At 35.5% G+C, this 12,687-nt stretch overlaps 5 protein-coding genes across 5 annotated transcripts; all 5 read right to left on the reverse strand.

The window, feature by feature from the left end:
- Position 1: 1 nt before the first annotated feature.
- Positions 2-2,845, reverse strand: TM35_000063470 (beta-adaptin 3; the record flags this gene model as incomplete). Its single annotated transcript, XM_029023384.1, has 1 exon — positions 2-2,845. A coding segment is annotated over one exon (2,844 nt), but the record flags the coding sequence as incomplete, so codon positions are not given.
- A 244-nt stretch (positions 2,846-3,089) lies between these two features.
- TM35_000063480 (apurinic/apyrimidinic endonuclease) lies at positions 3,090-5,144 on the reverse strand (the record flags this gene model as incomplete). Its single annotated transcript, XM_029023385.1, has 1 exon — positions 3,090-5,144. The coding sequence occupies one exon, from the start codon at positions 5,142-5,144 to the stop codon at positions 3,090-3,092; it is 2,055 nt and encodes a 684-aa protein (XP_028885409.1).
- Positions 5,145-5,707: 563 nt separating this feature from the next.
- On the reverse strand, positions 5,708-9,034 carry TM35_000063490 (uncharacterized protein; the record flags this gene model as incomplete). Its single annotated transcript, XM_029023386.1, has 1 exon — positions 5,708-9,034. One exon carries the CDS (start codon positions 9,032-9,034, stop codon positions 5,708-5,710), a length of 3,327 nt encoding a protein of 1,108 aa, XP_028885410.1.
- Positions 9,035-9,815: 781 nt separating this feature from the next.
- TM35_000063500 (uncharacterized protein) lies at positions 9,816-10,400 on the reverse strand (the record flags this gene model as incomplete). Its single annotated transcript, XM_029023387.1, has 1 exon — positions 9,816-10,400. The coding sequence occupies one exon, from the start codon at positions 10,398-10,400 to the stop codon at positions 9,816-9,818; it is 585 nt and encodes a 194-aa protein (XP_028885411.1).
- A 902-nt stretch (positions 10,401-11,302) lies between these two features.
- TM35_000063510 (uncharacterized protein) lies at positions 11,303-12,685 on the reverse strand (the record flags this gene model as incomplete). Its single annotated transcript, XM_029023388.1, has 1 exon — positions 11,303-12,685. A coding segment is annotated over one exon (1,383 nt), but the record flags the coding sequence as incomplete, so codon positions are not given.
- Between the last annotated feature and the right edge of the window lie 2 nt (positions 12,686-12,687).

Here is a 12,687-nt window from a genome sequence, read left to right on the forward strand (position 1 = left end):
TAGTAGTAGTAGTAGTAGTAGTAATAGTATTCATAGTATTAAGAGTTTCATCTGGTAAAGTTGGATCTATGGACTGCATTGGGGTATTAGATTCCTCAACAGGTGTGTATTCCATTTCATTAGACTCCTCCTTTTGCAGGGTATTCTTTTCATCACTTACTGCCGTTTCATTCATATTAGTAGTTGTAGTAGTTGTTGTTGTAGTTGTTGGATTTCTCTGTCGTATTATAACTTTAACAGGGGCACGCTTTATTGCTGCTGTTGCTGGTATTGTTGTTTCTATTATTGATTCTACCTGATCTTTATTATTATCACTGATAGGTTTCTTCTTATTATTACTACTACTACTATTACTCGCATGCACAGCCTTCTCTTTATTTTCCTCTTCATCATTATCAATATCATTATCATTATTATCACTCTCTGACTCTGCAGAGGAGGAGGAAGAAGAGGAGGATCTCGCCGTGCTAGCCATAGATTCCCTCTCACTACTACTATTATTATCACTATCGTAACTCCCCTCTTCACTGTTGTACTCTGAAGAAAACATACTCTCACTTGAACCATCTGCTGAACTCATAAATGAATCCTCATCATTATCATTTTCCTCTGATTCTTCTACACCTACACCACGTAGTTGTGGATCGGATGGTTCTGTTTGCCAATCCGGTAAATCATGATAACCAAAGAGTGGATGTCCAAAGAGATGGGTCATGGTGCCTAATTGATAGTGAGCTCTCTCTACATATGGATCATTTGTTTGGGGTGCCGGCTTCTCAGAGAGTAACACAAACTTTAAAGCCGTAAATGTTTCACTTTGACGATCTACAGTACACTGTAGTAATCGTCCACGATCACGTACTTCGTAATCATCATCAAAGTGAGCCAATTCTAACATATAAAAAAATAGTTTTCGAAATCGATCAGCCATATCACTATTCCCATCTAAATATAACCATATTTTACAACCCAATGTTAATATCTGTTTCTTTACTTCCACTTGTTGTTCAGAAAAAGATTTCACAAATACACGGAAACACTCTGGTGCTGTAGCCGCAATAACACTATGTTGTTGAATATTTTCTCCTATAAGCCAAAGAATACTCGCCTTTGCAGAGGGACTCGCAATTTCTCCTCTCATTACTTGTAGCATGAGACGATAGACTAATTGACAGGTCCGTCCTTTATTAGGTCCTTGAACCACAACTAATAATCGTAATACAATAATAGATTCCGTAATGACTTCTGTATTTTTATGTGAAAGAAGTGGAATTAATAATCGTAAAATTTGTGGGGCACATGCGGTTTTTAATTGAGCGGCAATTAATCCAAGTCCACGAATAGCATCTATCACACGATCTACGTGAAAACTACGAACATAAAATCGAAATTCACGGTAAAGATCATTGAAATTATCACGAGTAACGAGTTTAGACATAATACGAATCTTAAGTTCCCGTACATCTTTTACATCTTCTGGAAGAATAAAGAATTCCTTTATAAAAGGAATAAAAGGTTCTGGTTGGGATAAGATAATTGTATAGATTGTACTTAAAATCATAAAATGATGTTCTTCTGGACCTCCAAGTAAACGAAGAAGTGGTCGAACACAGAGTTCCAATTCATGATGAGGTGCACAATGATAAAAGAGAGAAGTTGTAGCCACAACAACAGCACTATTGGGACTCATAAAGAGTGGTTTAGCAGAATCTAATAATAAACGGTGATCTGGATCTAGTAGTATAGTTCCTTCTGTTTCCTCTCGAAGATAATCTTCACTTTTATCCGTAGATAAAGATGAAGATGATGAAGATGATCCTGAAGAAGAAGAAGATGATGCATGTTTGTTGACATTACGTACGTTTGAAGAGGAAGAAGCTGCAGATGATGATGATGATGATGATCTTGAAGAAGAATAAGAAAGTGAAGTTTTCCTATTATTATTATTATTATCATCCTTCTTCTTCTTCTTTTTATCTGTGGTATTTTTCCCCATACTACTTTCCTCAATCTTTTTAGATTTGGATGATTTCCCTTTTATAGGTTTATTGGGATCACAAAATTGTGTTCTTGCATATCGTAAGAGTACGTGTAAAAGTATCACTTGTCCCCATTCTTCACAATCCACAAGTGTTCGACAAAGACTGCGATAAACACCATGAATAAACCCCATCTCATCTGGACAAATCTCTATAAAGGAAAGAGCCGCCGCTGAGGAAACTTCTGTACATTTATCCGCTAAGAGTTGATGTAAAAGTGAATGTACAGTTTCCTTATCTTCATCACTTCCATTAATTGCATGCATTTGAGCGAGTGAAATCGCAGCCGTCTTTCGTACTAATGGTTCCAAGTCAGTTGCACATTTTCGCACAGCCACCATGACAAGTGGTTGAATAGCGGGAATACGCATTGTACTAAGCATACGTAATGCTAAGGATCGTACATGCATACTTGGATTTAATAAATCTTTTTGAAAAGCCGATATAGATAAGAGTGCCTCATTAGGTCTATCTTCTGCATAGTGTGCAACATAAAAGTAAATCAATTTACGTAATTCAATAGATGGGTTATGAATATTTTTTACTACATCGGCAAATAGATTAGACATATCACTTCCTTTACACATTTGAGCAATAATACGTTTCATCGCATCTCGCTTATCAAATAAGGAATCCACATCTAATTGACGACGAAGATCTTCTGTTTTTGGCTGAACAGCAAAGAACTGTGCATCTCCAGAGACAAGAGCCCGAGCCCGAGCGACTACACTTCCACCGCTACTGATGAATTCCTTCGCCCGTTCAGAGGCCAACGTCGCTTTCTCTGCAAATACCGCACGACTCATCCTACCTACCAATTCCCTCTTAATGTATCTATATGTATATATATCCATATATATATATATATATATATATATAGAGAGAGAGAGAGAAAGAGAAAGAAAATAGAAAAGAGAGAGAGAAAAAAAATAAAAATAAAACACGTATAGACTCAAAGAAGGGAAAACTAATAACCAAAAAAAAAGGTAAAAAAAAAAATTAAAAAATAAGGGTTTATTTCCGCATCTATTATTGCAACATTACTCTGTTTTAACAGCTATTGTCATCAACGTCAATTACAACGGTTTCCAATTTTCGTACTTGTTTTTCCTTTTTCTCTTCCATCCCTTCTTCTTCTTCTTCTTCCTTCTGCTGTTTCCCACTATCATCATTTTCATTCACAATAATCTTCTGTGATTGTGACTTATTGGTTTTATCGGATGCTGTTGCTTCTGTATCACTTCTATTATGTTTTCCAAAGAATGCATGTAAACTAGTGGGTGGACGATAATAACAACGCTGCCCATGTCTCTCCTGCAGCTTCTCTGTTCGTCGTTGAAGTGTTATTCCACTCAAATAGGCACAAACCCCACAGTGATCACTATACTGCGGTGGAGTGACAAACAAACCCGTAGAGGGTAATCCACAAAAAGGTACATTCTTCGCCGTAGCCGTGACGGCTGGTAAACCCGAACCATCAAATGGAGCTGCGGGATAAGCCCCATTCGCCATCGCCCGGCGTACACCAATAGTGAGAGAATTCCCATCAAATTCATTAAAGAATGGAATGGAAATTGTTTTGGTTTCAGAGGAAAAAGAAGCAGAAGAAGAGGAACCTGCAATTGTATTCTCATTATTATTATTATTATTATTATTATTATTATTATTATTATTATTATTATTATTACTAGTAGTAGTAGAAGAAGAGAGACCGATATTATTCTCCGTCCTACTGCAAGGCGTTAATGCCCAAGTGAGTTCTTCATCTATTAAAATATAATCAATTCGAGTCCCTTCATTTGTTAAACGTTTATTTCGAGATTGATCCCAACATGTATATGGACAAGGAGGACATGTTTCTATTCCATCTATCGTGTTTACGGCATCTTCACTAGGACGAGTAAATAGTAAAACATCACAGAGATGTAATTCTGAGATAAATTCCTTCATAAACTGTACACTTATATCTGCATGTGGAGGTAAACCACAGTATTGTATTAACGCGAAAAGTTCACGATTATGTGAAGGAGGTTGAACTCGAGTTAATACTTCAACAAATACACTACGAATACCAGCTGCACATATCTCTTCCAAGGTAGCTAATACGCCATTTACACTACCTTTACGTTGTTGTTGTTGTTTACGTTCTTGTATTTGGGCTATGAGTTTTACTAAAGCTTCATCATTATTATTCACTACTCTTCTCTCCTTCTCTTCATTATTATCATCAAGTTCCCCTTCTTTATTATTATTATTATTATTATTATTATTATTATTATTATTATTATTCTCCTCTTCCTTCATCACATCAAAGAGAGAAGTATCAATACTAATACTTCTAGGCATAGAGAGTTCCTGTTCCTCTTCAGATGCCGCTAGTAAAAGAGATACTTGCTCAGCCACAAATAGTTCTAATCGTTCCAGTGCTGAACGTGAAAGATATGGAAATTCCTCTTCCCATTTATCCATCTTTTCCTTTTCTTTTTCATTCTTATTCTCTCTTATTATCTCTCGTGCACGTTGTACAAGTTGAAACATAGATGGTAAACTCAATCGTCGCAATAACCAACACGCATCTTGTGGACGATACGTTTGATTTAAATCCCCCACTAACACAACTGGTTTTCCCGTTTCTTTCTTCACACGAGAGAGAAGATCTTTCAATGCTTTAAGAAAACGCATTTTAAATCCCAATCGTAATCCATGTCTGGCATTTACTACATAAGTATTAATTAATACAAAGGCACTATGGCACGTTACCACTACACGTCCCTCATCATTTAATTCCGCCTCTGTAAAGGGTTTAGCATCACACCAATAAGTGAGTCCTTCACGAACAAAGGTAGCGACTCCATTAAATCCACGATGTTGTTTACTACTGAAAGACCAGAAAGATTCCCATCCACGAATGGCATGTGGACCACCATCACTCGCACCGGCCCCACGAGCATCACTATCGAGTTTGGACCATGAGCCTTTTACTTCCTGCAAACAGACAATATCCGCGTGAGTTTGTTGGAGGAAGTTTTGAATACTGCCAAAGTCATCACGGAGTAATTTGCAGGTGGAGGACCAACCAGCCACATTCCAACTGATAAGAAGCATTAAATATTATATATATATATATATATATATATATAATATTAGTAGGGAAATAGAGAGAAAGAGGGGGGATCAGAGTAACTAAGAAGAAAAAAAATTTATAAAAATAATATCTAATATGTAATTAGATTAACAGTATGAAATGATATTTTCTATGGGTTTCTTATTATTATCCCCCTTTTTTTTTCGTTACTTTGACTCAGTGCGTGAGTTGGGTGCCTAAAAAGAAAAAAAAAAAAACAAAGAGGTGAAAAAATAAATAAGAAGCATAACAAAGCCAATATGACCTTCAACAAGAACAGTACAAAAAACAAATAAAAAAAATAGACAAATCCGCTTTATAATTGCAAAGAGAAAAAAGAAAATCCAAAATAAAAAACAAAAAAAAAAAAGAGGAAAAAAAAGGTATATTTCTTTCCTTTCTTCTTGCTACTCTCATTGTAACAATTACTGTCTCCACTGAAAGTGAACTGTACTTGAATGAAACTAAACAACCCTCACTGTTAGAACAGACCACTACGAAATATATATATATATATATATATATAATACTCTGCAAGAGATGATTAGAAACGTTTCTTAAATTCATCCCGTACTCGACCAAAAAAATTTGTAGCTCCTTGCATTCCTCTACCAGATCCCATTACAGCATCATACTCCTTCGCAATACTCACAAGTTGTGAACGACTAGATGCATTTAATGTTGGTACTGATGTTAATAATTGAATTCGTGGAATAAGATATCTCTTTACTAACTGTGGTGTTACGACTGCTGAATGTGGAATAGCCGCAAGAACATCCAACACGGCTTGTAATGTATCCTCCGTCACTTTACTATTCATTATAGAAGTCTGAACTCCTTTTAATGACGACGGTGAAGAGGAAGAAGAAGAGGGGGAAGATAGGGAAGGTGTACTAGTACTTTTACACAGTACATTCTTTAAGTGATCAATCATAATAGCTAACTGTGGATACATGAGATTCTCCTGAGGTTCTGCCGGCATCACACGCATAAGTGAACACCAATGCCGTAAAAAAGCCACTGCCAATTTAGATGGACATCCAGCCGCTTCTACCGTCGCTAATGCGGTGCGGAGAACTTTCTCTTGAGTGGCGGCTGTTGTTATGACTGTTACCATCGATACCGCCGCCATTACTGCCGCCTCCTGTACAGTGTAAACCGTATCATTCATAAGTGTAAGGAGTGGAGGCCAAATATAAACTTCGCGTACATGATCATCTTTTGGTAATCCACTTACACGTGAGACTAATACAACGGCGAGTAAACGTTGTTTTTCATTTGATGATTCCGCAAGAGAACATAAAAGAGATGAAACGGCTGCTGCACTTCCATGTGTATTATCCACATAGGAAGCCAAACAGGCAAGAGAGGTGGCACAGGCATCTAAACAAGCACAAGGATCTGTACCTTTGGATTCCATCATCATCATCATTCTCATTATCATCATTTCATCATCATCATCACCTTTTTCTTTTTCTTTTTGTGGTTGTTCATGTTCATAATATATCTCTTGATCTTCTCGTTCACTTGTATGAATAGATTTCCCCTTTTTCTCTTGTCTTCCTCCATGTATCATTTTATCACATTCTTCTTTCGCCATCATAAGGGTTTCTCGTAAGAGTAAAGCCGCATCTTTGGCAATAGTCGCAGCGTCTATAGACACCGCCTTCCCATTCGCATCTTTTCCACCAGCCACACAAGTAAGAAATGCAAATAAAAAACACATTTGACGTCGACGCCATCCATCACGACATAAAATATCTCTTCGACTAGTAATAGAAACACCAGCAACAGGTCTACCAGGTGTAAATCCACTCACACTATTATTATTATTTGTAGTAGTAGTAGTAGTAGTAGTAGTAGTAGGATTATTACTACTATTATTATAAAAACCACTAATGCTAGAGATAATAGGAAGAGCAGCAGTCGTACTATTACTACTAATAGTAGGAGTCCTAATAGTAGTAGTAGTAGTATTATCATCCATATTACCACTACGAACAATTTGAAGGGCTTCTGTAAGTGTTAAACCAAGTAAAGCCCGAACACGTTTCCATTGAGATAAACGTAAAGCTGGAATCATCACAGCTAATGCAGATGCCACAGCACAAATAGATGTATCTGTTGTTTCCTGATCAAGACTACATAATATCAAAGCACATGTAGAAGGTAATACCACGCGTAGATAGGCTTCAAAAACAGAAGGCATCACACCATCTCCAGAGGAAGTGGTTTTATTTTTATCCTCATTATCATCCTCACCACCTTCTCTTGCATAGCGAAGTATATCTCCAATTAAACTGGCAAGTACTAATGTATTCTTAATACTCACAGTAACTACCGTATCTGTTTTCTTTCCCACAATACCAGCCGTACCAGGTGAACTCGTAGGTGTAGGTGTAGTAGGTGTAGGTGTATTTGCCGTAACGGGAGTGGTTTTACTCCCCAGTGGAAGAGATTGTAAAGAAGATTCCATAGTCCCAGCTACATAAGATTCTCTTTCGAGAAATGATAATAATAAAGGAATAATACGAGTAAGAAGTAGACGACGAGGGACATGACTTGAAAGAAGTTGAGAACGTAAACTTTGAAAAGCACGACCTTGTACAGTAAGACTGGAGTCATGTAAAGCGAGATGTAGGAGTAATTCTACAAAGTAAGAGAGACATAAATCCACTTCTTCATCATCTTTATTATTATTATTATTATTTTCTTCTTGTTGTTGTTGTTTCTTATCAAATTCCAAAGAATTATCATTATCTGATATTTTAGGCCAAACATCCACAAGACATTGAACAACATGACACCGTACCGTTCTAGACTCATCTTTACTAAGTGGAAATAATAAACCCTGACAAATAGACCGTCGTTGAGAAGGACTATTTGTGAGATAAGGAGCCACAGCATCTAAACAACTTAATGCTAAAATACGTCTTTCCACAGATTTTGCATTTGCTAAATTAAATAACTCTGGTACGATTTCATTTTCAGATAATGAAGAGGAATCATCTTTTAAAGCTCTTGCCCATGCTTCTGAAACTATCGCACGATGTTCACGATTTGGACGTGTGTAAAGTGTAAGAAGTAAAAGACGAGAAGCGGCTTTTCCAGCTGTGGTATTACTAAGAGTTGCATTTAAACTAATAAGTGGAATAAGTATATCTTTTTGCATAGGATCTACTACACGTATTAACATTGGAAGTCTTTCAGAAAGTATATTTGTGGTGTTGGTGCGTTCATCCTCTATTTGATGTAATTTCTGTTCTAGTATAGTAATCACGTTATTACTATTACTATTATTATTATTATTTTCTTTTCCTAAAGGTGATGAATCCCCCAAGCGTTGAGTCCCCAATGTGGATTGATCATTATGTATAGACATCCTATTTGCCCTTGAATTCATTGTAATCGTTGTATTCGTAATTGTACTAATACCCGTACCAATAGAAGTATGATGAGAACTTCCTTCTTGCGAATGACTGGAATGATCTTGTTGAAGTTGTATAGCTGCTTTCTTTACGGCTCTTGACATGGCTGTTATTCCTTTTTCTTCTCCATATTTTATTAATAAATCTACTAGAGCCTGTTCCATTAATGTATTTGAATCTTCTGTATCTTTTACTATTCCTTCACGTTGTTGTGTAGAGAAGGTATTTGATGATAATGATAATGATAATGATATCTGATGGGTTTTCTTTTCTTCTTTTTCTTTTTCTTCTTCTTCTTCAGCAGCAGCCACAGCAATATCAAGAAATGGCTGATAACTCTCATGATGGACATTACGCCATTCATAGTATAACTCCATAGATGTCATTGGACAATTATTCTCCCGCAGCCATGCAGCCACCTGCTCCAGTGTAGTGATCTGCATGAAAGGAATGAGAAATAGATATATAGATAGTAATAATAATAATAATAATAATAATAATAATAATAATAATAATAATAATAATAATAATATTACTTGAGCAAGGAAGTTAAAAAAAAAAAGGGAAATGAGAGGAGAATTGCCTAACTATGGCAATGATAATGATACAATAATAATAAAAAAAAAAGAAAAAAGAAAGTCCTAAAAATAAAACTTCATAAAAGCTTTATTCTCTTGTTTATTTTTCTTTTTTTTTTTCTCCCTTTTCCCCCTACCTCACTAGTAGTAATAGGAACTAAAAAAAAATAGAAAAAGAAAGAAAGAAAAGAGAAAGAAAGATCAAAGTATTATGCATATATATATAAATATAAAGACTATTATAGACAAATAAGAAAAGAATACATCAACACAGAGATAATCATTGTAACATGGATAGAGATCTCTATGGTTTCCAAGATAACAATACAAAATACAAAAAAAAAAAGAAAACATCTTCAGTAACTCATATGCCTCTAAAGTATTTTTTTTTTTGCTTATTATTTTCTCTTTTCATGCTTTAACCTGTACAAGATGTGAACAGCGAATATACATATATGTACATTTATATACATATAATATTTCTCTTTACATATCTGTACAACTATCCTATATATGAATGTATATTTATGTATATGTATATATATGTATGTATATAAATGTACATATTTTACCCACTTCCCAATAGGAGTAGTAGTGGTGGTAATAGTAATAGTAATAATAATAATTGTAGTGGTGATATTTATATTCATGAAGTCACGCCTTCACCTTTCCATAGTTTATCACATGTCTCCATTAATTGTTCTGGTGTTCGTTGTACACTTTGCGGTTGTCTATCCAATACAAACTTTTCAAATAACGCAATGTGTTTCTTTCGATTATTTGCCATTCCTTCTGTATATAAACGATCCACCACAGAAGCCTGTTCACTCTTTCCAAGTGTACGTGTATTGCGTTGTAGGGAAGCCAATTCCCGTTCATACAATTCCTTCATTTTATAATCTTTCTTCTCAATAGACTCTTCATAGAGTCGATGAACCAATTGCTGTTTCTCCTCCTCATCCAGTTTTCTCTGCTGGGCGCGGTATCTATCAATCTCGGCATTCATATTCGCCTCAATCTCCCGCAGCCGCTGTTCACGATGGGCCATGGAGTCGTCGTAGAGATGTTTGATGCTGCGCTCCTCCGCCTCTGCGGTGAGTGTGCGGCGGGGGACGAGCGGTTGGAGTTGAACCTCCGGCCGGTGGCGGGTGCTGAGGCGATTGGCACTTTTTTCCATTTCTTCTCTTGTGAGAGTCGTGTTGGGTGGAGTCCTGCCATCATCCTCAGACATGATTAGATAGATAGATAGTTAGATAGATAGATGTATATCGATAAAGAGAGAGAGAGAGAGAGAGAGAGAGACTTTTTTTTTTCTTTTGCTGTTGTTGCTGGTGAGATATTGTGGTTTACTTGCTGCTAGTTGAAAGAATAATAAGAATGATAATAGGGAGAAAAGAACAAAATGGATAATATATATATATATAAGTAGTACTAGTTTTAAAAATAAAAAAATAGTGATAATAATAATAATAATAATAATAATAACAATAATAACAATAATAATAATAATAATAATAAAACTCAATATAACTGTGAGATACAATAATAACAACTGTGCAACTGAAGAAAACAAGAATCTAATCATTTCTTTTTTTGCTCTTTTTAGTATCTTTATTTATATACAATTCTCTCTTTTTCCCTCTTTCCTTCTTTCTGCTGCGCTCCTGCAGAGAGTAAACCAGTTAAAGGAAGGAGAGAAAAAGTGAAATATTGGGGGTGAGAATGTCTTGTAGAGTAGTAAGAAGAACAGAAACATCTACACACGCACAAAAACAAATAAATAAATATAAATATATATATATATATATATATATATATATATATATATATGCATATACATATATAAAGAAGGAGGGAAAAGATAAAGGAAAAAACAATCAAACAAAGAAAGAAGCAAATAAAGAAAGAGAGAGAAAAAACAAAAAACCAACGCAAAACCAAAAAAAGGAGGAAACAAACAAACAAAAAAAAAAAAAACTGATATTCACATTCTAATTTCTCAAAAATTGCATTCCCCCATAATAATAATAAAAGAACACCAATCTAGCACTTTCTCTTCATGTGTTAAATTGTTTTATTTTATTCCTTTTCCCTTTATTTATTTATTATTTATTTATTACTCTTCCCATCATTTCATTCATTTTCACCCTTGTCACTATTGCTATTGACAGTTAACCCCTCCTCACACCCACACACTCCATCAGAGCCTGTACTCGCACGGTAAATATATTCCCTCTGTAGTCTCTCTACATTTGTAGGAGTCCATGTTAAGACAACATAATCCACCAATTCCTCTTCTGATAGATTCTCTACTCCATACGTCGGTGCATATAATTCAAATAATTCCCGTAAAGCTTTCTCTGCACTCTGTGGAGAATCTATACATAATCCCGCTCCCCACTCCACTGCCGCCTTCGCCACTGTTCCGTGGGTATCTATATATTTACTGTAAATACGATCTGAAGGCCAATAACGACCAAGACCATCATCTTGAATACAAGATTCCACAATTGTTTCCCCAATAAGACCACGTTGTGTGAGTTCCTGCAGTTGTGGTTGTTTACCTTGACCAAGATCAATAAAACAAATAAATCGAAGGGGTCCAAGTTTTGTGGAATCTGAAATATCGGCTGGAAATCGTAAATAAAGCGGAGATGTATGATGATCTAATTGATAGACTATCACTATACCTTTATAGGTAGGTAATACCGCACGAGATGGGGATAAATTATTATTATTATTATTGTTGTGAATAAGAGAAGTATACCCGAGATTATCACCTCTCAATTGTCCATTCAACATCATATCTAAAACGGTATAATCAAATAACGCACGAAGTACAAGTTGAGTGTATAAGAATTGAAATATTTCCCCATCACGTAATGGTGAATTGATAAGGGTATCATAACAAGGATCATAATCCTCCTCACCTTCTTTTAAAAATCTTCCAATAACACCATCCATTAAGGTAGTCACAAGATAGCAAAGTTTAATACTATTATGATGGTTATCATTTCCATTAGCAATATTATTATTATTCTTATCTTGACGAGTGCATAAACGCACATCTTTTTCTGGCATACCTTTAGGAGGTATATCGCTAATAAGAAAATCATACACACATGTTCCTCGAATAATACCACACTCTTCTAACTGATTGAAAAAAACAAAAAAAGCAATATTTGTAAGGGATTCCCTTACGTAATCTTTATATTCCATCCCATCTGGAATAATAAAACACTTCACGGCAACAGGAAGTTGTTGTGATCCATATCGTCCTTCATACACTAAACTACTCCCACCAGTTCCAAGATATCGTACAATTTCAATAACATCTATACTCCCATCAAAATGTTCAATACAACCGTCTTGAATATACTCTTGCCAACGTTGTAGAATAGTAGCACTTCGTTTACTATCATCTTTATCCGTTACTTTATCTACTGAAGGATGTTCTTTCGGTTGTTTATCACTTTCCAATGGAATAGTATCTACTGAAGGATGTTCTTTCGGTTGTT

The sequence above is a fragment of the Trypanosoma theileri genome (assembly GCF_002087225.1).
Source record: "Trypanosoma theileri isolate Edinburgh chromosome Unknown TM35_Tth_6_V1, whole genome shotgun sequence".
In the NCBI taxonomy this organism is placed as follows: Eukaryota; Euglenozoa; class Kinetoplastea; order Trypanosomatida; family Trypanosomatidae; genus Trypanosoma; species Trypanosoma theileri.